Source organism: Carlito syrichta, unplaced genomic scaffold (genome assembly GCF_000164805.1).
Source record: "Carlito syrichta isolate Samal-C Ts95f unplaced genomic scaffold, Tarsius_syrichta-2.0.1 Scaffold303265, whole genome shotgun sequence".
NCBI classification, from domain to species: Eukaryota; Metazoa; Chordata; class Mammalia; order Primates; family Tarsiidae; genus Carlito; species Carlito syrichta.
Window position 1 is genome coordinate 123,564 of NW_007247361.1, and position 25,559 is coordinate 149,122.

Here is a 25,559-nt window from a genome sequence, read left to right on the forward strand (position 1 = left end):
CCACCGCAGCCTCGACTTGCTGGGCTCCGGTGATCCTTCCGCCTCAGCCTTTCAAGTAGCTGGAACTATAGGCGTGTGCTACCACGCCCAGCTGATTTTTTTTTTATTTATTGTAGAGATGAGGTCTCGCTGCCCAGGCGGGTCTCGAGCCTGCTGGCTCAGGCAATCCACTCACCTCAGCCTCCCAAAGGCGTGGGATTATAGGCTGAGCCACCGAGCCTGGCTTACTAATGCTATTAATAATAATAGCTACCATTAGTAAATGCCTACCATGAACTAAGCAACATATTAACTACTTAATACATTATTTCATTTAGTCCTGATTCAACCATGAGATAGGTATTATTTTCTCATTTTACACATGAGGAAACCAGGGTTTAGAGAAGTTGTGTAACTTTTCCCAAGTCACACAGCTAGCTAGTATACCAGTTCTAGATTTACAACCAAGTTGTAAAGATTCCTATTATATAATGAGAATGACAATTATAACATATTTCTAATATTTGCTTCTCCATTTTTACCAATCTGGAGTCATTGATGGAAGGTAGGGTCAAGTTGCAAAATGTTCTCTGTTCCTTTATTCATGTTGCTTGATGAACCCCACAAAAGTGAAATTTGATTGGCTCACGCCTGTAATCCCAGCACTTTGGGAGGTGGAGGCAAGAGGTGTGTCTAATTCCAGGGGTTTGAGACCAGCCTGGGCAACCTGGCAAGATTTCGTCTCTACAACAAATAAAAAAAAAAATTAGCTGGGCATGGTAGTGAGCACCTGTCGTTCCAGCTACTTGGAAAGCTGAGGAGGAAAGATCACCTGAGCCCAGCAGGTCAAGGCTGCCATAGCTGTCATCGTGCCACTGCACTCCAGCCTTGGGTGACAGAGTGAGACTCTGACTCAAAAAAAAAAAAAATTCAGCAGGATGATCACGAGTTACTTTGTATTTTCTTCAAGTGAACAAGAAGATGTTTTGTCCTTTAACCAGGGAAAATCTTCTAACAAATACACTGGTGCTTGCTGTGCTGCACCTCCCTCTCTCCCCCATGTCCACACGGCTTCTGACCTGCTGTGTTTTATCTCATCACACTTGTGCAGAGGAACCCATATGACTATCTATGGTTTGAGGATCTTTCTTGTCAGATGCCCTCTTTGTTCCCTTCTGTAATTCCATCCTACTACATTCTGCCCGCTCTCACACGGTACTGATTCAGTCATAGAACATATGTAGATTTTGCAAATGAACCAGATTAATGCCTTGAAAGTGAGAAAAGATTGCAATTCATTTATTCATTCAACCAACAAGCATTGATGACTATTAAAGTGCCAGGTCCTAGGCATATGGAAAACAAAGATAAATAAGACATGCTCTTACCTTCAGGAAGCTCATAGTTCCCTATACTTGTGTCTGGAATTTTCTCTGGTCAACCATATACTAAAAATGCTCACTTTCCTCCAAGCAAGGTACCATCTTAGCATTCAGAGAATGGAAATCTACTTAGGTTTTTTTTAGAATAAAATCTAAGCAAGGATACTACCATTTCCATATGAATCCCTTATTTACACAATTAGATCTGATCCCTGTCAGATCTCCTAGACTGCCAAGCCCCTCAGGGCCTTTTTTCTCAGGCTAGGTTCACCTAGAATGTTGCTAAAATTGCGGATAGGTACTATGAGCTTCCCACCAAGAGCCAACTCCACAGTCATAAGATGTGACATAGGTAGCAAAAAGTAAAACATATCTGTTAGGATAAGCTTTATCAAAAAGTATTCTACAGAATACTAGTTCTTTGGAATGTTAAATGGCATTAAGGGCAGAAATAAAAATGGTTCTGTGGTCAAGTAAGTGTGAGTTAAAAAGTTAAAATTCTGGTTTTAAAAAGTTAAACTATTTCTTTATTGTAAGATTTCCCAGAGGCATCCATATGTGAAAATAACTTGTGATTCTGTGGGAAAGAAACATAATACACAGCGTTATCTATTCTTTTTTTTTTTGAGTTGAAGTCTCACTCTGTCGCCCAGACTAGAGTGCAGTGGTCGCTCCCGGCCACCGCAGCCTCGACCTGCCGGGCTCCGGTGATCCTTCCGCCTCAGCCTTCCGAGTAGCCGGAATTACAGGCATGTGCTACCACGCCCGGCTGATTTTTGATTTATTGTAGAGATGAGGTCTTGCTGCCCAGACGGGTCTCGAACCCGTGGGCTCAGGCAATCCACTCACCTCAGCCTCCCAAAGGCGCGGGATTACAAGCTGAGCCACCGAGCCCGGCGCGTTATCTATTCTTAATTGGTCATAAACCATTTTACAGAGATGCCATATCTTGCATGTAATATACATTGCATAAAGGTATATTTCCACTTTTTCATGCAAAATATTTTTTAAGAAACAGAATCAATCATATATGGAAAAAAATGGGCTTTAATACCCCACCTCATTGTAATTGTCTCTGGTAAATATATCTATCATTTAAGTAGCTTTGGGGCACATACACTGTATATGTAGGGTGAAAGGAGAAAGGAAGAGAAGAGAATCCAAATTCCATCAGCACAAGTACATTTACATACATAAGTCTTTATGATGGGCATTATTGATTATTGATGTGCATCCTAACATACTGAAATTTCTCATTTTGGATAAGTAGCACAATGAGGAGAAACATATTACAAAGAAAAGGCAAAATGAAAATTCTGTCCCTATAGGCATTCAGTGCTTTGCAGAGACAACAAAAACAAGGCACCAAAAACAAGTGTGCAACTGGAAATATACCTTCACAACTTCCCTAGACGTGTATATTCTTTGAAAAGAGACTGAATGGCAGTGTGCAGCCATGACTTACAGGAAACTTTAAAGAGGAAAACTATGAAAGGTAATTAGGAAATTGAGAATTGTTGGGAGGTGGTGGGGAATGGGATTAGGCTGTCATGGCAGATTAATGTGCCCCAGTATTTCACTTCTGGGACCTGGCCGAAAGCGACACGATGGGTTTTCATTCCCAAGAAATGAGTATAAGAGATTATGCTAGAAATGAATAGAAGAAGTCTCCTAGGAGAATATACTACAAAGCTGCTCGGTGCTGATATTTAATCATCAGGGGCAGCTGTAATGGAGAGGAGGATGAGTGGAGAGCCTGGTCCCTGGAGAAAACAGGGCAGAGCCGTGAACAGCGCAATTTCCAAGCACCACAGTGTTGCTGCCCTCTCTATCTATTGATCACTCATTGCACACAGTCCAATATTTAAAAATTTAGAACAAAATATGAAAATGCAAAGGTTCACTTATCAGAAAGGCTAAGAGAATGAATCAAATTGTGCTCTGACTAAAGTCACATTTTTTATTGTAGAGGCATTTTGCATTTTATACAGTAATTTGTCCCTTGCTAAATGTCTCCTTTTTTTTATAGCCTTATATATGGAAAAAAAAAGGTAGCCTATGCTTTGCCACATAATAATTGGTGCACTTAAATCCCATTTTCAAATCACTTGAAAGGCTGGAATTAGACTGGGAAAGGATGTTTGCTGTACGTCTTTATTTTTCCCACAATGCCTAGCACAGCATCTTGAACATAGAAAGCACTTAATTATTGGAAAATAAAAAGAGAAAACACAGAGGTTTTTCAAGACAATGGCACACTCACTGAAGAAATCGCATTAGAATCAATACAAAGGTAGTTCATTCACCATGATTTAAAAAAAGACTCAGGATTCATTGTCAAAAAAATCTTAACTGAGAGTAGTGGTGGCTAAGTATCCTAAGTTCAAAAGTGACACCACTAAGTGAGTGCAGGGCTATGGATAGCCCATGAGCTGGTAAATTGTATACAAAATCAATCATCTTGAGAAAACACATCATGCCATTATGGAATAGGCAGATTTGATTAGGTGACATGAGGATGCAAAAAATAAATAAATAAATAATGGAAATCTAGTAGTGATGACTCAATAGCTCCCTAATATGTATAAAAGCTGTTCAGTCTTATACAAGCAACCTGGGGTCTGGGGATCTCAGTTTCCATTTTTGTAAAATTAAGGCATTGGAAAATATAACCACCAAGGTTTAGTTCAGTTATACAATTTTTATGGCTCCATGTCTTGAATTTCAGGATGTCAAAATATATTTGCATTTTTCCAGGGCTCACATATCTGGCAAATCAGCAAATAAACTGGAAGCTCAGAGGCCCAAAATAGATGCCACAAAGTCATGGAAGAGAGTATGAGACAGCAACTAAAGAACGGCTTTTAGAATTAGACAGACTGGGTCCAGACTCCACTCTACCACATGGATGGATTTGGGCAATTTACTTACTTTTCTAAGCTTCACTTTCTCCTGTAAGATGGAGACCAAAATATCTACCCTACCAAGATGTTGGTGAGGGCTTGAGACATAGTAAACAACAAATAAATTGTAGTTCTTCTCATTGTCTCAGGAACTGTTTGTTGCAAAGAAAAGAAATTAAGCACAACCTTCATTAAGAAGGATAATTCAATGATATCAGGAACTCTGAAGAAGCCCAATTATCAAAAGTGTGGCTAGATCTCCTAGAATTAGGAGCAGAGAAGGGGAGAGCCAGGGATCAAGTCTGCTTTTTCTCTTTCTTTTGGGTTACACAGTCTCTGCTTTTTGCTTTTTCTTGAGTATCAGCTTCATTCTTCTCTGTAGACTGACTTTCATGTTTCTTTCATCCACTTGGGATGTGGTCATCATAGCTTTCCCCAAACGGCAGCCTCAGTGCCCAAGTCTAAATCCCTGCAGCTAAGTGACTCAATATTATGGTAATCCAACTCTAAACTCCTGGGAGATAAATTCTGATTGGTCCAGGTTTGATTAAACGTATATCTTTTGGTCCAAGCTTCTGAGGGATCAATTAGCACTGAGCTGCCTCTTTCAGTTGATACATAGGCACTCGCTCTCTCTCGGGAGGGGAGTCACTCGTATCTGAATACAAGTACTGTGTACTTCAGTCTTAGAAAGAGCCTACAAGGTGTTCACTCTTGTTTTTTGGACACAATTCTAATATATGTATCTTTTTTTATGCATACGTGGTGCAGTGGTAGGGGGCTGGAGAGAAGGTGCTAGAGGAAGATATACTGACAATACTATTGGCCTGGAGGAGAGAGAAATTAAAAAATAATGCAGCGCAGGAACACTCAGAGCCTACAACGAAAGCGCACACAGTTTACACCTCTGTGGGCTCCAGGTCTTTAGGGCAACATCAAATCTACATATATAAAAACTATGTTTTATAATAATATAGAAAAAGTTACACCTGTTGAATAAATCAGGACATTTTATTGAAGAGCTATAGCTAAAATAACATCTCATCCATTCATGCAGTTATCATTCATTCACTCAGCAAACATTTATTGAGTGTTTGTTATGCTCCTGGCACTGTTGCCCACTGTTGCAGGTTGCAAAGAAGGGAGACACATCTGCAAGTCAGCAACTAATATCGAATGAGATGCACCCTTTGGAAAAGGCATAGCTAAGGTATCATGTGGGCAGAGAAAATTGACAAGGGGACGGTGCATCAGGGAAAGAACCCTGGGAGGGATGCTTTCGGAGGAGTTTTGGGAAAAGAGGGAGAGGAAGGGCATTCCAGAGGAAACAGCCTATGGGCAGCAGAGAGATGTGAACTGGCAGGATCCCACTAGTGCTTCATATGGTCCTTTGTGTCTGGACATAGAGATGTGGGCGGGGTGGGCTGGCACAAGTTGGACTGGACCAGGGAAATGGGCAGGAGTCTGAATGAAAAGAGCCTTAAGGGGCCAAACTGGGGAGTTTGAATATTATTCTATAAGCCATAGGAGGCATGGATGGCTTTTAAGCAGGGGAGTGACCTGGTCAGCTCTGTGAATTAGAAAGATGATTCTGGAGTGCCCAGTAGACTGGTGAAGGAGAGCTGGGATGTTGTTGCAGCAATCCAGGAGAGATGTGAAGAAGCAGAGTTATTATAAGAATGCAGAGGAGGGGCTACAGTGGAGGGAGTGTGGGTGACTGGCCAAATCCTGGTGGTGCCACTCACTGGGAGAGAGAATAAGAGAAAGAAGGACATGCATGAAGGGAAAGACTGAGATTGAGGTGACCGTAGGACTTCAAATAGGAGGTGCCCCTCAAGTAGTGGAACACGTGCCTGGAGGTAACCTGAGAATATGGTTCCAAGAAATGGATGTGGGCTCATCAGCAGATGAGTGGAGGCCCTGCATGAAGAATCATGAAGAGCAGAAGAGGAACAGGAGGGAGCATCACCAGTGAAGACCTGGGCAGGGGAGAGAGGCCTGCAGCCAATTGAGAAGAAAGGCTGTTAGGGGCATGAAAATCCTTGTTCTGTGAGACCAAGGAAGAGAGAGTTTCAGGAAGGAGGGAGTGCCAAAATCTGTCTCATGGTGAGAAGGATTTAAAAAGAATGCTAAGCAGGTCCAACAGTTTTGGGAAAAGGGGTTCGTGGGGGACATTACTGAAGGTGGCTCCTCAGGTGAGGTGGAACTGGAAGCCATGTGGGAGGTCTGGGGTTGGGGCAAGTGAAGGCAATGAACCTGGACAGCTTTCCAAGAAGCTTGACTGGGAAGGAAAGAGGAGAAATAGAACTGAAGCTAGAGAGAGAGGTGGGGATTAGGGTGGGCTTTGTTCAAAATGAGGGAAAACGGTTTCCATTAATAGCATGCAGAGAGTCAGCAGAAAGGGGACAGTAGACACAGGGGAGAGAGGAAGATTGATGGGGTAAGGACCCCAAGGAGAGGCAAGGAAGGGAACCACAGCAGAGGTGGAGGGATTAGCCTCTGACAAGAGAAGGGCAGCCTTTTACCAAGATAGGAGGGAAGGAGGGAAGGATGGGACGGGTAGATAAGTTTGTAGGTGGCAGGGAAGGAAATTGAGAGAGTTCTCGATTGATGGTCTCAATTTTCTCGATGAAGTAGGAGGCAAGGTGATCTGCTGAGTGGTGCAGAGGCAGTGGTGGAGCAGGAGGTGGTTTGGGGAGAGAGAAGCTTGGTATAGGAAATCACTAAGAGCAGTGGGGACCCAGCTGGCCGGGGACCCAGAGGGATTGGTGGGGAGTTTCCAGCATCAGCTGAGTTGGGAGAGTAGCTGTCTGGTATGTCTCAAACTCTCACAACTGTTATATTTTCTCTCAAAGCCTTACAAGTTCAGGCAGGACAGCTATTAACTGAATTGTTATATTGAACTAGGACTGACTTTTTGCAGAGTGGATGTCACAGAAACTTAAGAGGGTCAAGAAGTTATACAGTATAGAGAAGAGAGTACTGAAGTGACGGGCTACAGGGTAAGAGTAGATAGAAGACACAGCATCAAAATTCATCTGCTGGATCAGGAGCAAATGCAAGGGCCCAGGATTCCAAGGTCTCAATGGGTAGGTATTTGGGGAACAAAAAGAATGGTGACTGAAAGGAGCCTATTGACACAGAGTAGACTGTTGAAGTTTCAGATAATAGAGGTCAATTTATTCTGGGGGCATCGAAATCAGTCACTGAAAGTTAATCTCACCTCTTTGTTGAAGCCTTCCCTGACTTTACCCCAAAACGTTTCTCTCCAGCCTCTGAACTCCTGTATCATTTTTTTTGCAGACAGAGAGTGAACAGAACATTAAAATAGACCCTCAGGATAAGAGTCAGGAGACCTGGGTTTTGGTCTTATTTCCAGTACCCATAAATTCTGTGGCCATGACCACGGTGTGAGTCACCAAGCAATGGCTATCTTGACCAGTACAGCTTGCTCAGGGACAGATTATTCCATCCATGCACATTATAGCTGCCCACACATCCCTATATTTACATAATCCCTTATTTGTTTGCACCTTTCTATGGGAGTAGGGGCGAAAGGAACAAAGACTACACTCCTTAGGTGTGGCTTTATCTCCCTGCAGTTTACGTAATACCCAACATCAAAAGAGTCCTGGAACAGACTATTTTGGAGAAGAAAAAAAGATATTTTGTTTCATAAAATTATCTAATACTGTTTTTATTTCAATAGTCTCAAACCAGACTTTGAGAGTAGCAGATCCAAGAAGCTTATAATGCCAGAAAGGCAAATATTCTGGGAAGAAAATGTAGGCCCTTTAAAATCTGAGCTTTGTTATCTGACTGAGGTCAACAGAGACCAACCAAATCAACAAGCGTGACATGAAGGGCAAATTTGCAATTAAAAGAAGAATAGGGAATTATAAAGATGGATGGGCCCCTGACATGCACGCCCAAGCCTGCGTGGCCTTGGCCTCAGATGCCAGAAATTAATGCTTTACTCTTTAGCATTCGTCACCTTTGGCTCCGAACAGAAAGCCAAATGCATTAAAATAACAACAATTAGAACACTTACTTTGCTTGGAAGGCATTGTTTGTTCCCCTGTGGTCGAGGTCGTGACACAGGCATCCCACTATCACCGCTAAAATTTCCACCTCGGTCAGAATCTCTTGAAACCCAGCGGTCTGGGAAGAAGAGGGAGATGGCAAGAGTCACTGCTGGGGGCATGGAGGATGGATAAGGTTAGTGTGCTGAGTGACAATCAGCTCTGTTTTCATACCCACATCATTTAAGAAGATGATTAACTGCCACCCCCTCAGACGACAGTAAGTTGGGTGGTCACTTGCACAGTTGAAGATTCCCACAGTGATGAATTAGCTTGCTGTCACAGCGGCCCATGCTGCCACACTAGGACAAAGTTCAGACTATTTTGTTCCCTTTTTAGAGAGGAGGCTGTACTATCCAGATACAGTGACAGTTTGGCAAAGGTCTAGAGCAAAATGTGTTTTGTTATTTTACATTTTAATGATGAACATCGGGTTTGGTGGTAGGGAGACAGAAGAGGGTTGAGATTTCGAACTGAATGCTATAGCCACCAGGTACAACTCAAACAGGAGCAGGCCAAAGGAAAACAACCGACTTAAAAACATATTGATAGGAACAACTTTGATGTACTGAAATTGTGGCACAATGACATTCTAGAAGCTATCTTGTAAATTCCTTAATTCATATTAGGTTTGTGGACACATTAAATCCATACATATAATAAGGCAGTACATGTCTTAGACTAGAATCCAGCAGAGGATGAGGCAACTCAGAGGATCAAGTAGAGTTATCTATTATTTGAAATCTTTTTTTCCTTTTCCTGTGGTATCTTGTTTGTGAAATGCGTCGCTGAGATGATTTCTTCTGGAAGCAGCTTGATATAATTATGTAACTGAGAGCAGCAATGCTTCTTTGGTTCCTGCTGCCCCTTTCAGTAGTTTGGAAGAGGAAGTGTACCTCTGGGAAAGCAGGCCTATGCGTTTTCTTGATCCACGGCCTTTATGTCTCCCCCACCCCCTTGTACTGTGTGAGTCTCCCATTTCATTACTTATTAAAATGTTTATCAGAGGGCAGGAGAAGGGGAGAGTTAAGGTTCAAATTGGTTCACTTTTCATGCGTGTTTTTTTCCCCGAATCTAGTGCCACTGGCTCATATGTGTAAGACACTTCTGTTAGAGTAATGAAAACTTTGTTTTTTTAACTCAGTTATATGTCTGTTGCAGAAATAACTAAATAACATTTTCCTGTATTGACAATTTTATGTTAAGAAATTGACTCGGGTCCACTGTGACATTTAGAATTACATATAACTTCACTTGCATAGCATATGAAAATGTTAATAAATTAGAAATATGAAATAGTCCATATCAAAGCTTGTTTGTAGTTCTTCATTTGAAAATTTGCAATTGGCTGCTGTTGTTTTTTAAAATTTTATTCTGTTGGTTTGTTTTCTAAGTTAATCTTATTTTGCTTAAAATATCTGCAATAATTTTTTAAAAATTCAAATTATACAAAGAAACTTAGAATAAAAAATCAGTAGTCCCTTATCCTTCTCCTTTCTTGATTGCCAAAGGCAACCACTTTCTATTTTATTTTTTACATAATTTGGTAGTTTTTCCACCATATTTCCATATAGTATGCATATAGTATTAGCACTTGATGAATAACCAAGTACTCATATTGTCTTTCCTATGTACCATACAGTGTCCTAAGAGCTTTACAACTGTTTAACTTATGTAATTCTCGTAACAGTCCTGTCAGGTGGGAACTATTATTATCTCCTGTTATACATGAGAAAACTGAGTCACAGAGAGGACAAGTCACATACATGCCTGAGGTCTCTGAGCTAGTACACAGCAGAGGCAAGCAGCCACCATACTTTCCACAATGTCTGCCCCTAAACACTGATGATGACTAGCAGCAGGTGAGAGTTCACCTTCACCTACACTCTCCCCTCACTCCTACGGTAACCCAGAGCTTTCCTGATTACCACCCACCTTTCTTTTTTTTTAGTTGGAGTCTCACTCTGTCACCCAGACTGGAGGGCACTAGGTATGCTCCTGGCCACCATATCCTTGACCTGCTCAGGAGATCCTTCAGCCTCAGCCTTCCAAGTAGCTAGAACTACAGGCACACGCCACCATGCCTGGCTAATTTTTTGATTTATTGTAGAGATGAGGTCTCGCCAAATTGCACAGGCTGGTTTTGAACCTGTGGGCTCAGGCAGTCCTCTCACCTCGGCCTCCCAAAGTGCTGGGATTATAGGCGTGAGCCACTTCCCGGCGTGACTGTTTCATTTCTTATGTACATTTTTTTCATCTCCTGGAGTTAGGATTTCTTTAAAAAATTATTTAATTCTTTATTTCAATAGTTTTAGGGTGTACAAATGGTTTTTGACCTGAGTTTTAAGTGTACCCACCACCCCTGCCTGTGTACCTTGTACCCAATGGGTGATTTTTCATCTAGGATTTTTTGGAAACATCTAAGCCTTCTCACATCCTACATAACTCTGTAAAATGCCTCTCAAAATGATTCTGAAGAGAGCCAAACTGTCACAGCTTGTTTTCAGATCCTTCATATCCTCCTGTGGCCGGATCCTGCTGTTTGGTCTGGATTCTCTGGTCTGTTGCCAGCTGTCCTCAGAGCTTCCCTTACCATCATTTAGGAGGTTCCCCTTGCCTCTCCTGGGGCAGATCTCCTACCTCTTGCACCCCACCTCTTTCTTTTTCTCACTCCCTCATTTTGCAGGAACATCTCTACCAGGAGCTTCATGAGAAAGGGTGTTAATATTTTAATACTGGAGGAGTTCATTGTTTTTGAGGCTTTGCATGATGAAAAGATCTTTATTCTATTCTCATACTCATTGTTAGCACACCTAACAATTCTAGGTTGAAATATTTCCACTCAGAATTTTGAAGGCCTGCTCTATTGTGTTCCAGCTTCCAAAGGTGCTTTTGAGAAGAATATACCATTTTTGTCCTGATACTTTGAATGTTACCTGAGTTTCTTTCCTTTAGAATCTTTGCTCTATCCCTGGTGTTCAGCAGTTTCACAAAGAAGTGCATTAGTTTGAGATTTCTTTTTTCATTCAATTTGTATGGTAACTGGGCTCGGTGGCTCAGCCTGTAATCCCGCGCCTTGGGAGGTTGAGATGAGTGGATTGCCTGAGCCCGCGGGTTCGAGACCCACCTGGGCAACTTGGTGAGCTCTCATCTCTACAATAAATCAAAAAATTAACCGGGCATGGTAGCGCGCGCCTGTAGTTGCAGTTACTTGGAAGGTTGAGGCAGAAGGATTGCCGGAGCCCAGCAGGTTGAGGCTGCGGTGGCTGGGAGCGGCCACTGCACTCCAGTCTGGGTGACAGAGTGAGGCTCCAACTCAAGGAAAAAAAAAATTTGTATGGTAAACCTAGGTTGGAGGCTCATCTTCTTTAGTTCTTCTATTCTCTCTTCCCCCCATCTTTTTGGATAATTTTCTCTTCAATATGTTTTCTGCCCTATTTGCATGAAACTTCAGTTGGTTGGATATTGGACTTCTTATATTGATTTCCTTATCTCTTCTTCCCCATTTCCTATAAAGTTCCCATATATGCTTTCCTTTTACTTTCCAGGAGTTATATATATGATGGAGAGAGAGAGAGACTGAGTGTGTGTGTGTGTGTGTGTGTGTGTGTGTGTGTGTGTGTGTCAGGGTCTCACTTTGTTGCCTAGGCTGGAGTGCAGTGGCATGATCACCACTCACTGCAACCTCGACCTGAGTCTAGGTGACCCTCCTGCTTCAGCCTCCTGAGTAGCTGGGACTACAGGTGCACACCACCATACCTGGGTAATTTATAATTCTTTTTTTATAGAGATGAGTCTCGCTATGTTGCCCAGGCTGATCTTGAACTCCTGAGCTCAAGCAGTCTGCCCTCTTCAGTGTCCCAAAGTGATGAGGTTACAGGTGTGAGCCACTGTGCCTGTCCACAATATTATTAATGTATAAGCAATTCCTTGTTTTCTCTTTTCCTAACAGTATGCTGTTCTTCTTCCATGGATGCATTTCCTGTCTTTCTGAAGATACTAATTATAATTCTTCTGAATTTTTTTTTTTGCTCCTTGTGTTGCCTGTTTTTTTTGTTTGTTTGTTTTGTTTTAACTCCTTTTGTCTGTTTGGTAGTTTCCTTCAAATGTCTGGCAATCTTTGGTGGTCTATTCATATTTAAGAGTAAAGCATTACAAAGCTCACCATTTACCCGTATATGTGGGTGGTTCCTGCAGATTGCCGGGCCTTACCACAGGGTGACTGGGTGGCCAACTGGTCTTTTGCTGGAGATCCTAAAATGTCAGTTTCTAAACTCATTTTCTCTAGACTTTCCAATCTCCTGAATGGAAATGGCATAATGTGTTGGCATCCTGAGAGAAGAGAACTGTGGCTTTCTCACCTGGGAGAATGTAGGCTTTCACGTAGTCCTCTCATTTTCCGTGTGCACTTTATTCTAACTTTACTTCTGCTGATGTCCTCAAGTTTGGAGTTCAGTTTCTCCAGCAAATACTCTAGTTACTGCAGAGGTGGAGGGGAAGAGTAACCTTCTGATGACATGGGGAGGGAATGGAGACTTGGACACTCACTGTGTTTATCACTTCCTCATTCCTCCTCACCCCTTCTGTGATATCTGAAGCCTCCAGTTCTTGAGTCTTAACAGGTTCTGGAAATGCACTGTTACTCATGTGCACTCCTTCCTTCATGCCATTCACTCTTGAGGGCACTTGGGTTCTCCTCTCTGCTAAGTTAGCCATCCTCCCTCCATCTTCTGCCTTCAGATGTTATAGGTCCATGAAAGGTAGAATTTACGTACATTTCCTGGTCTCCTTGTTATTTTGGGGGTAATTAGGGGTAATTTTTGAAAGGACAGGGGACATACATGGTTTTTTAAAATCATCTTAAAACTGTAAGTTTTGTTAGGTTTGGTCTTGCTAATCCTAAGTAAATATTGAAAGTCTATCAAGCATGAAGTAATTATGATACTGTGGAAATAAGTTGTAAACAACAATACTGTTCTGAAATTTAGAGAAATTTAGCTTATGAAAATGTTATTGACTAGCACTAGTTGATGAATCAGAGCAGTAAGAATAATGATAATGTTAGAATAAGGTAATTTGACTAGAAATTTAATTAGAAGTTAAAATCAAATGTCATCTAATAGATTCAAGATCAAAATCCCAAACCATTTTAAGCCTCAGTTATCACCCATTATATAAAAGGATGGGCCGGGCTTGGTGGCTCAGCCTGTAATCCCATGCTTTGGGAGGCCGAGGTGAGTGAATTGCTTGAGCCCGCCGGTTCAAGACCCGCCTGGGCAACTTGGCGAGACCTCATCTCTACAATAAATTAAAAAAAAAAAAATTAGCTGGGTGTGGTAGCGCGTGCCTGTAGTTCCAGCTAGTTGGAAGGCCGAGGCAGAAGGATCGCCGGAGCCCAGAAGGTCGAGACTGTGGTGGCCGGGAGTGTGCCACTGCACTCCAGTCTGGGCAACAGAGTGAGACTTCAACTCAAATAATAATAATAATAAAAGGATGGAACATATTTTGCTATAATTGTCTACATGGTCACATTTTCCCTCCTGGAAATCTAGCATCTTACTCTTAAACAATTTGTATTAAGAATACTTTGAAAATTTCATGGATACCATGGACTCTCTTCCTAAAAATGTTCTATAATTGTATGATATTCAAAGACCATGGAGCCCAACTCTTGATCCCCAGGGCGAAAATCCCTGCAGTACAGCATGTGTGCGCGTGCACACACACATACACACACGCACATACACAGAGTCACACAAAACATATTTACCTCTCTCGGCTGTGATACCTGAGTTACTGAAGCAGCACCTATCTCTTGACTGTGATTTAAAGCTGCCTGGTAAATGGTTTCTGAGAGTCATCAGGCCTGAAAAATGCCCACCTGCCACTAAGTGTCCTTTTGCCCCTCCCCCATGCTCATCCATCTTTCTTCTAGTCCTATCCATTCAGACCTACATTTACCCATATTGAGGAGAAAAAGTCAACTACCTGCTGAAGACAATATACTTTCAAAAGAAAATACAGAGGCAGCAGGAAGTATATCCTAATGCATTTGACTCATCCTTAACTCTAGTTTATTCTTTTATTTTCAAATAAAATTATGACTTTTCTGCTCTTGACCTAATAATTTGGTTTTATTTACCTTTATGTGACTCTGTCTTCTTACCTGTATTCCCTCATGGTTCATATCAGAAATGTAAGCGGTGGATACAATATATCTAAGTAAAGAGACGCCAACATATACACCTATTTTCCACGTCACCCTCTCCAGAAAATCCTTTTGACTGACCTCTGAGCAAGTCTCCAGTGATAATTTTTCATTGAGCTGAAATATATATTGGGGTAATCCTAACTCCAGTACTGTGGTATATAATAAATAGAACTCTAAAGGACCCAAGCCTGTAAGATTGATTCTCAGGTCCCCTAAACTACCCAGTAGTTTCTACTATTAGCCAATGTAAACCAGCCAGGATGTGCTCCCATTTTAAAGCTGACCTGGTAAGTTACTATTGAATGGAGGAATGTTATGGTAGAGGAGAATGACTTGCTTTGTGGCTTTGTTGGTCCAAAAAGCATAAAAAGAACAGTCATAATATTAACACCCTGTGGGTATGCTACAGATGATTCATTCATCTAACAAATGTAATAGTGCCTGTTGTGTATCAAGCAGTGGGTATATTTGAGAAGCTTAGGATAATATCAACAATAGTTAACTTTTTTTTTTTTTTGAGTTGGAATCTTATTCTGTCGCCCCAGCTGGAATGCAGTAGCACGCTCACGGCCACCAGAGCCTTGACCTGCTGGGCTCAGGTGTTCCTTCCACCTCAGCCTTCCAAGTAGCTGGAAATACAGGCATGCGCCACCATGCCTGGCTATTTATTTACTTACTTATTTATTTACTTATTGTAGAGTTGAGGTCTCACCAAGTTGCCCAGTCTGATCTCGAACCGTGAGTTCAGGCAATCCTCCCACCTCAGCCCCCCAAAGTGCTAGGATTATAGGTATGAGCTACCATGCCGGCCAACAATAGTTAGTTAACTTTTAAAGTGCTTAGTATATGCTGGGCATTTTCCTAGATACTTCAAATTCATTAGCTCGTTTAATCCTTACAATAACCCTCAAGGTAGATACTGTTCTTATCTTCCCATTTTATAGATAAGGATATTGAGGCTACAGATTACAAATTGAAAAAGTAACAGAGGTGGGATTAGACCCCAGGTAACCTAACTCCTAAATCTATGTTCTTATCCACTGTGCTATATAGTCTGTTTGTGAAATACACACTCCTAACAAAAACTGATTTCTTTACAAGAAGAGAGCCTTCAGTTATCCCCCAATTCAGCACACGTCCCAGGCGTCGGTGAATCAGGATGGCCAGAAGGCACATGTTTGTATTCCCGATGCATTTGTAGCAAGCCCAGCATGATTCTTTGGGGGATTGTATTTTGTTTGCTTCAAGATGGAATGGCAACCTCTCAACACATGCATCCTAGGGGCAGGCTAATGGGTACCAAACTGTTATATGCTCCCAGGCAATGATCTGAGGTAGAAGACTTTATCAAGCTTTAGGATGGAAGCAGATTTCAACTGCCTTCCAGGAGTGCTTATGAGTAAATTTGCACTACTTGATGTCACATCACACATCCTTTTTTTCCTAAAGGATCTTGCCTTTGCCAACCAGAGATAGTGTGTGAAAGCAGGAGGAAGAAGAAGTATTCAACCAATATCTTCCAATGAGGGAAAAGATCCCCACTGGACAAACAATAGCATCTAGATTTAGTAGTTACACTCCCTTGGTGATTACAGTCTGTTAATAATTGGGTCTGCTGAGTTGAAAAGCAGGCTCTTCAGCCCCATTTTGAGTTCCAGAGGCCAGAATCTTTCCAGCTGATAGTGAATCACCTTCCAGTCACCAAACATGCTTACATGTCTCCTTTCCCAGAGCACACAATACAAGCCAACTGCAGTTTAATTATCCGTGGGAGGGGCATAGTTTTGACTGAATTTGCTCCTTTTTCTTCTCAAGTTGAGTGTAGCCAAATATTGACTTGGCATTAATTAAATATTGACTTAGGTTTAAATGATCCTTTTCTTACCAGGATCAGAGTTGGAAAGATCTTACAGTCCAGACTTTCTTTCTGAACCAGAATCTTCTGAAGGCACTTACTGTCAAATCATACAACCTAAGTCATGTTTCGGACATATGTAGACTCTTAATCTCACATAATGTTGCCAATGCTAATGGTCTGTTTGGAACAATTACATGTGTTGTGTAGATGTTTGATGCATGAATTTAGGAATTTAGATTATAAATTTGAATTTTTCATGGATAAATTGAACTATTTGGATTATACAAGTTTATCATTATATTTTAAACCACTTCCAAGACTTAATTTTTAACCTACTTATTAGCATAATTTTAAAGAATCTTTATTTTGGAAAGTCAAAACACACACAGAAAAACAGGATCTGATAATGAACCCAATGTAGTCTTTCCCAGCTTCAAGAATTCACGCTCTGCCAGTCTTGTTTCATCTGTCTCTCCACTTGTAGTATTTTGCTTGCTTATTTGTCCGTTTTCTTTGCTGGAATATTTCAAAGTAAACCTCTGGCATCTGTCAACACTATTTCATTCTCAAGAAGCCCTGATGTGGTCAAATAAAACTGATCAATATATTTCTGCCCTCCCATTTAGATACATGTGCATGCAGCAAGACATACAAATGATATAAGAAATTTTCAGACTGAATACCTTAATAAGACTTGAGAAAATTGAGGTTTCTACTCCAATTTAGACAACAAATAAACATAACTGTATATAAGCAGCACATAGGTTGCATTTAAAAAAGAAACAAAAGAAAAAGAATACCAGGTTCTTAAGGACTTAGTTTTCAACACTGAGAATATCAGTGCTTTATTTTTTTTTAGGACAATGACAGAAATATAATTATATTTTATTTATGATAAATGACTAATGAACTGCATATAATAAAATGTTTGTGAGAACAGAAAATGAGAACAGAAAATGAAGCAGTTCTCTTGGTGCACATTCACTGCGCAGAAGGAGATCTCTCCTAGGGCCACAGAGCCCACATTGGTGAATTTCAAGAATATGAGGCTTCTTCAAAGCTTACCCCAATTTTCTTAGCTATTACTGAGCCCAAATTAAACATGAGACTCGCGAAAAATTAAAACTTTTTAAAGCTCCCAACTTAACACCCTTAGGTGCCTGGTTTCAGTCCCAAGAAAGTGCCACTGCAAAGTCATATGCCGTGGAAAATGGAGGCTGTGATGAATGGCCGAGGCTGTGCTGCTGGTTCTCCCCGACCTGGAGGATTCAGCTGGCGTCATAAAACACAAAGCGACAGATTAAGCAGTTTACCAACACCATAAAAATCTCAAGAATAAATTCACTTTAATCAAAAATCCTATATTGTAACTAGCCTCGAAACCACAGACATTTTCCTATGAACCTGTGTCTATGAGCAAGGGGTTACACTTTCCCTGCAACGCTGGGCATGATTATGTTCATACACTTTTACAATTTACATGTCCTAAGAAAAATACCCAGCTCTGGCTGATGGTGCAGGAGAATTTATTTTCACTAGAAAGGGAATGACCCATAACTCATGAATGGCAGCGCTTAAAGTGAGTTATGGAGGTTACTCTCCTGTGAGAGGAAATGGATTGGATTATCCCTCTGCCCATTTCTATGTTTGGTTATTAGCGCACCAGGTTCTTAATTATGTGCGGCTTTGCCTTTTTTCTTTTATAAAATAAATGTGAATAAAGGCAATGTGAGCTAGAAGCAAGGAGTGCCTAATTGGAGCTCTGAGAGGTAGTCAGAGAGGATTAAAAATAGAAACCTTTTAAAATGATTAAAAGACAGGAGTCTTAAATGCAGTTTAAGCATAATATCCAAACTGATTAGCTCCATTGTTAAATTGTAATGCCCAGAGCTGATATTCTGCGAAAACATGAAAAAATAACTCCTTTCCAAAATTAAAGATTTGTCATCTTGTAAGTTACATTTGCATGAAGATTAAATAATTCGTTTTTCTAACATGCAGATTTTATTGTATTATTATGATAATGCTGCCTTTTATTTTAAAGTAAATATAACTAGTTACTGCCTTTATTGATAAGGAAATGCAATGTAAAATAATGTTTGATGATTATATATGATTATTGTTTATTACTTTATGATAGTTACAGAACAAAACATCTAGATTTCTCTTTCTTTGTCTCTTCCAATGTTAAAAACTACAAAAAAAAAATTCAGTTTCTGTGGAGATTAGGATTCTGGTTATTGAGTGAAAATATTTTAAACTTCAATTGGTTCTATTCTTCTTGGAGATGGAGAGAAGAGTTTCCATGGTGCTTCTAAGAACTCCTTCCAGAAAAAAATTTTCTACCTCAAAAATCAAAGACTTCCCTGGAAACTGCAGACAGTGAGCAGTGCGTTATCCGTAAGCTGGTGAATATGGTAGATTTTCTCCTAAACATTCCTTCTGCTCTCTAGTTTGAATTATCAATAAAACAGCTTGGCTTATCTCTGAAAATAACCTTGTTGACAATACAAATATGGATTTAAACACGCTACCTCCACATTAAGATTTAAGAAGCCCCCAGTAAATGTCAGGGGGTGTCAATGTGTTTGCTGTGATACTTGGTTATTATTAGTGTTTAACTGCAATTCCCCACCAGCACCACGCTGCCAGCACCACCATAAATTTTAATGTGATCATGTGCTCCTCTCTTTTCATATCCAGTGAATTCTGCAAGATCATAATATTCTATATGAACCCTAGCTGAACCTTAGTGTGATATGAAAAAAAACAAGATTTTGAGCAGTGATAGTTGTTCAACATTTTATAGTTTTTTTTTTTTAACTGGACACTGAGCCACATGGTTTCTTGAATAATACTACCCTAAACTAAGTACACTCATTCAATTAATCTTTATTGAGCCCCTACAGGATGCAGGGCATGGCCCAAAGTGCTAATGAGTACATTTATGGGATAGTAAAGAATACTGACTCTTAAGAATACTGACACTTTTTTCCCCCTTGGAAAATCTGTCAGAGCTCATACATCATTTATAAAACCGAAAAATGTCTCTGCAACCATAGCTTTTATTTTACAGAATACAAACAAAAGCATAGTCGTTTCCTATATCTGGTCTACATTGTAAATGTAATAAATATGTCCATCATCTTTAATTATGTAGATGCTTGATGGAATATTTTGTCTACAAACTTCTGTAAATAAAGATATCTGTATGATGATTGATTGATCTGCGGGTTTTTATTCCTCATTGTAACCACACTTAGTAACTAGCACTACATATTGTATTTATCAGCCGAATTAAAAGTATTCATTAAATTTTTAACTACTTAAGAATCTCTTAAAAAGCCAAAGATAACACTGACATTTTCATTTTATAAATTTGGAATTTCAGGCAGGAGGCATGGAACAAATTAATGTAATTAACGGGGTTCCCAGTGAACTAAATGTCTACCATTTTGTATCAAATTGCCTGTCCCACAAAATAGTTCTTTTAAAAAAATGCTTAAAGTAACAAAATCGCTTTGTTACTTAGACATGAAACTAAATACTTTTGCAAAAGACAATGCTGAGTCAATAAGTTTATTTTTGTGTGAAATGATTTTAGGGTTAAAGGTTAGAAAGCTGGGGCATATGTTTAGAATTTGTCCCGTCATACATGGTGTCAAAATTTGCTCAGCAGTGACACTCAACTATGCATCTTTCCATTCCCAGAGACAATGGGTTTAGCAAGATACACAATCACAGATTTGAGGTCACATAGAGGACACAGTACAGTGTCATCTAGCAAGCCCTGATAGGAGAAGCTCTTTTCAGACAAACTGGCTTTGTTGGTGTTTCGTTAAAAAGAAAAAAAACCAAAACATTTATTTTGTGGTGGAGCGTGTGCCTCCGTTATCTCCGGTGATAGAAGAAGTAAAGCACTTTCAAGGAAGGCTGGTACCTTTCCTCCCTCTTTTTGGCAACTGGCTGGGAAACTTTGCCTTGGAGCGCCATCTAGAGGAAATTTTGGCAGCACACATGTGCCATGCTTAGCCTTGTGACCTGTGCTGAATCCAGTGGTTGGGATGTACGGTGAATTTCTTTCTTCTTCCTTTTTTTTTTTCCTGATTAATAGGGAATTTTTATTCTAACTCAACACATGAAGATAAAAATATGAGATCAGCTGAATGAAAACTGAACCACTAATGAAATAAGAACTGTTAAAAGGCCCTAAAAGTCCTGAGGAGTGCCTGAAGCATTAATACCCATTCATGGAAATAAGTAGTGTTTTATTTTGCCACAGGGTAAGGTCATATTTCAGAGGTTAAAATTAATGAGTGAATGAAATTCATTTTTAGCTACACAGATCGAGTAATCTTTAGCTCTTTAATTACTTTCTTAATGAAAAAATTCTGATTAACCAGATTAGCCATGGTCAAGTTGGAGAAGATACTTGCTTCTGTTAACAAAAGTTGACTTTTTAACCTATTGCAACCCTTAGTAAGGTCAACGAAGTTTAATGAGCAGAAAGTAATATCTTTTCCAGATGTGGTTACTCAACTCAATGTGAGGGAGAAAAATAATATTTACTAACATAATCCTTCCTAAATCAAGTTTTTATTTTGCAATCCCTTTAGAAAATTTTAACAGTGAAATCTCTCTTTTTTGTGTTAGCTTGAATATAAAAACAAAACTCAAACTTTCTCCAACAGTGACACTATTCAGGATTGTTGGGCATGCTTGCAAAAACAACTGTACCCTGGCAATCTTCTGACCATGAGTGTCCCTATTGTGGCAATATAGTTAGAGAGTTCTACTTCAGTTTCCTAAAAAGCCTCAAGATTGTCCATTTCATGCAAATATTCACTGATGAAAACTGGACATATATTTCCTTGTACTTCTAAGTGACCACCCCGACCCCACTGCCAGATTCCCTCATTCCAACTACTTTAAGCTTGACATAAAAATCTCTGTCCTTGACATCTCTACCTCACAGTGTCATGGACATCCCTTTTTCCTTCATTGAAAACGTTTCCTGCTTACTTATTTTGGCAATTCACCATATGTCCCTGGGCTCTCCAAAATAATCAGTTAACAATTTCCTTTATTGAATGTCTTCTGTGAGTCAAGCACATGAACTCTGAATATGGAAAATTATTCCTTATTGACTGAGATCTGATACAGAGAAGCAAAATGTTTTGGGAGGCAGAGGCAAGAGGATTGCCTGAGTCCAGGGTCTGAGACTAGCCTGAGTAACATGGAGACCTCATCTCTATAATGAATCAAAAAAATTAGTCGGACTTGGTGGTGCACACCTGTATTTCCAGCAACTTGGAAGGCTGAGGTGGAATGATCAACTAAGCCCAACAGGGTGACACTGCAGTGGTCGTGAGTATGCCACTGTACTCCAGCCTGGGCGACAAAGGGAGATTCCAACTCAAAAAAACTAGAAACAAAACAAAACAAAAAGAAAAGCAAAATGAAGTTTACCACCATCACCCCCCACCCAAGCAATGTTTACAGTTGAGCATGGTTCAAAGCATCTTCCTTTCTCACTTAATTGGCTCACTGCTCAGGTGGTGGATAAAACAGAAGAATGGAACTAGTCCAGTTTTTCCAGGTCAGTCTGTCTGTTCTTTAAGTAGTCGACGACCCAAAATACAAGTTTCCGAGCATAAAAGACATTTTGGCCCTGTCTTCTTATGTCAGATACACATTTGAGTTCAAGTCAAGCCAATGTCCATGTGCTGAAAACCCACCAATTGCATGATAGAGTGTGAGGTGCTGGTGGGAGCCTCAATAAACAGTGGTTGAACAAACAAGTGAACATTGTTGAAAGAATATGAAATGATCTCTTCCCTCAAACAGCTTCCTCTATAGCAGAATGAGAGCTTTGTAACTTAAAATACACAGTAGAAAGAAAGATGTATTGTACTAGATATGGTGCAGAAAAGGAAGTAATTATTGATGCTTTGGGAGAAAGGGGAAGACTTTGTAGAAAAACTGGCATTAGATCAATGCCTTAAAGAATGAGTAAAGTTTTAATAGGCAGAGAATGGGGCAGAGAGTTTCATGAGGAGGAAGCAGAATAGTCTGTGTTTCTCTGGACCAAAGGAAAATGCATTTCATTTGGAGTTCCCAATTTTGTGTTTAAATTCAGGTGCAAAAATATAAGGTAGTTGTATTTATGCTGTGATAATCCAAAACTCACATTGTCTTTTTTTGGTATGGTTTACACACACCCACACATATGTACGTGTATGTATATATGTGTATATAACTATGAAGCCAAAGAAACCTACATATTTAAGCCAGAAAGCATTTTACCTGATGACAGCTTAACAATGAAGTGGACATAATGCCAAAACAAGCCTTATTTCTTGCCAGCAAATGGGGATGAACAGAGGATTTTGCTTCAAACTTTGCCACTAATATTTGCTTTCAGATTAAATTCCAAGGCTTCCCTCTGGCCAGCTGCCCTAGATATCTTCACAAAACAGAATGACCACTGCTACTGGATTACGGTCCCTGGGGCAGAGATATTAAGCAGAGTGAGCCTCTAAATCCTGAGAGCATTCACTCCTGCCCCTACTTTCTCCTTTGGCCTCCCTGAGTATTCCTTCAAGTGAGCATCCTCTGAGCATCTCTGTGTCCCTGTGGATGGTGCTTATATCTCCTTCCTGTGGCTACCCATCAGTCCAGCATTTTGTAAATGAACCAGTTACCAAGATAAAAAACAAAAAGAGGCTCAAGTAATCACCTAAGGCCAAACCTGCTTCAAGGCGTCCATCGGTGATTTTACAGCTCTTGAGCTCAGAAGTTGTTGGCACCTAGATATGCCCATAACTAGGGCAAGTAAATTATGACATAAGATAATCACATGGCAATTTTTCAGAGAAATGGAAACATAGAGAAACCCTGTAGGTTCCCACGGATGGAAGATTCCACCATCACCGAACACACTTACGGTTAACATTGCGAACATCAGCTGGCACACGTTGAAGGCATGTCTCCAGTTGTGGTAGAGAACCATTCGATAGTTTTTCCTCACTGTCAAAAGCCATCTACACAGGGTCTGAAATGGGAAGGGAGAGGCCGTTTCAGGCAATTGTAGGTGCCTTCAGTGGACACATCAAAATGGTGCCTTGCGTCTGAGTCACCCTCAGTGATCAAAGCCCTTCCACAAACATCTCATCAGAGTCTCACGGGAATCCCATGAGTTGTGCAGAGACGAGATCATCATCCCCGTTTTCTATGGGGAAAACTGTGGCTCAGAGTTGCTTGTGTGTTGTCCCAGGTGCACTCCTTGGGTCACCCAAGACAGAACAGCTTACCTCATAGTCGATTTTAAATTTCTGCACCATCCCCAGCTCCATGAACATCCGCAAAGCAGCTGTGATCATGGCATCAACATCGAGAGAAAAGTCATCAAAGTGAATGTCATCGATGGCAAGTTCTGACACCAGAGGGATGTTGGCTGCCTACAAAAGCAAAAGACATAAGTCAAGCCAAGTTCACCAGGCTTCCCAAACCCCCATTCTGCTCTCCTCCCCTGCTTATCAGGAGTGCCACATAAATCAGGGCTGACCTGCACTTACACCCTGCTACAGCTAAACCCTGAGCTGTAAATGTCTTTTGTTTCTGAACTGCAAATGCCCCAAGCAAATGAAGGGGTGAGGGAAGAGAAAGGGAAGCTAATAAGAAGATAAAATATACACACTGGATCCAGTCTGCAGAATTTAGAATACAGAAATGACTAGTTTACGAATATCACGTTCATACAATATATTCCGATGCATATTACAGAACATTAAATGCAAGAAACATCTGGGCAGCCAGCAGCTGTGAATTTTAATTGCTGCTATTCAGGAGAAGGAGATGGGAATACCCTACTCTGCCTTCTCATGTCCTTATATCCTGCAGCGTGCACATGTTCTTTGTTACACACGTGTTTTGTATATTTAGAAAGATAGAAGGGATCAGAAAGAGCATCTCTAGTGTAAAATATGTTGTCTTAAAAAATTGAGTTGTTTAGAGAGTTAGCATAGGCATATGTTTCATTGAAAGGATAAATTTTGCTATTCTGTTTAGCTTCATTCTGTCTAAATATACAACATAATTACGACACTGGCCATCCATATTAAGGGTTTTCAAAACACCCATGTTAGGCAGCTGTCAATCAGTTGCCCCACACAAGCCTAAAGGAAAGGAAAAAAAAAATCACTGAAAATTATGTTTATGCTAATTTCATTGGGTTTACCACATCTTTTAAGGTACTGTTGGAAAGCAAGTCACTTTTATGCTTTCAAGTTATCAGAGACCATTCTGTATACATATTTCTAGTCTATTCACTGGGTGTAAATTACCCTGAGAGTAATTTATGCCCTGGAACTACTATGGCTGAGCAATTAAATCCAGCTCTGGTCACTCTAAGCATTCCAGAAATTACATAAGTAATCCTTCCTTCCCAACCTTCTGCGCCTCCATAGGCTAAAATCTAAACACTGGTCATTCCCTACAATATGGAAGAACAATGAACAAATATATAAATTACAGGACAATTAACATTCTATTCTGATGACCATTTATTTTCATTAAAAATTAATCATCTTATCCTTCAGTAAATTATTTTAACATGTTAACATGTTTGTAGACTCTAGCTCATTGGAATTAAAAAGGTAAAGCTTGTAAAATTTGAATATGGTAGTAGAAATCATCTTTGTGTCCTAGGTTGGAGTTCTTGGCTTCATGAAGGCACTTTGCTTTTATTTTATTTTATTTTTTAAAAGACAGGGTCTTGCTCTGCCTCCTAGGCTGGAGTGCAGTGGCACAATCATAACTTACTGCAGCTTCAGACTCCTGGGCTCAAGCAAACCTCCAGCCTCAGCTTCCCAAGTAACTGGGACTACCGATGTGTGCCACCACGCCCATCTAATTTTTAAATTTTTTGTAAAGATGGGGTCTCATTGAACTCCTGGCCTCAAGTGATCCTCCCACAATGACCTCCCAAAGTGCTGAGACTACAGGCATGAGCCACCTCACCCAGCCTTTTTCTTTTTTAAACTTTAAAAATATTTAAGCCGGGCTTGGTGGTTCAGCCTGTAACCCCGTGCCTTTGGGAGGCTGAGGTGAGTGGATTGCCTGAGCCTGAGGGTTTGAGACCCG

At 40.4% G+C, this 25,559-nt stretch overlaps 1 protein-coding gene across 2 annotated transcripts in view; it reads right to left on the reverse strand.

Moving 5' to 3' along the window:
- PDE11A (phosphodiesterase 11A) overlaps positions 1 to 25,559 on the reverse strand; it is a 424,947-nt gene that overhangs the window by 80,778 nt on the left and 318,610 nt on the right. For both annotated transcript variants that reach the window (XM_008058244.1, XM_008058245.1), the window contains 3 exons: positions 23,729 to 23,875; positions 23,362 to 23,469; positions 8,316 to 8,425 (listed from right to left, as the gene is read on the reverse strand). In XM_008058244.1, coding sequence (XP_008056435.1) covers positions 8,316 to 8,425; positions 23,362 to 23,469; positions 23,729 to 23,875 — 365 coding nt within the window. The remainder of the gene's footprint in view (positions 1 to 8,315; positions 8,426 to 23,361; positions 23,470 to 23,728; positions 23,876 to 25,559) is intronic.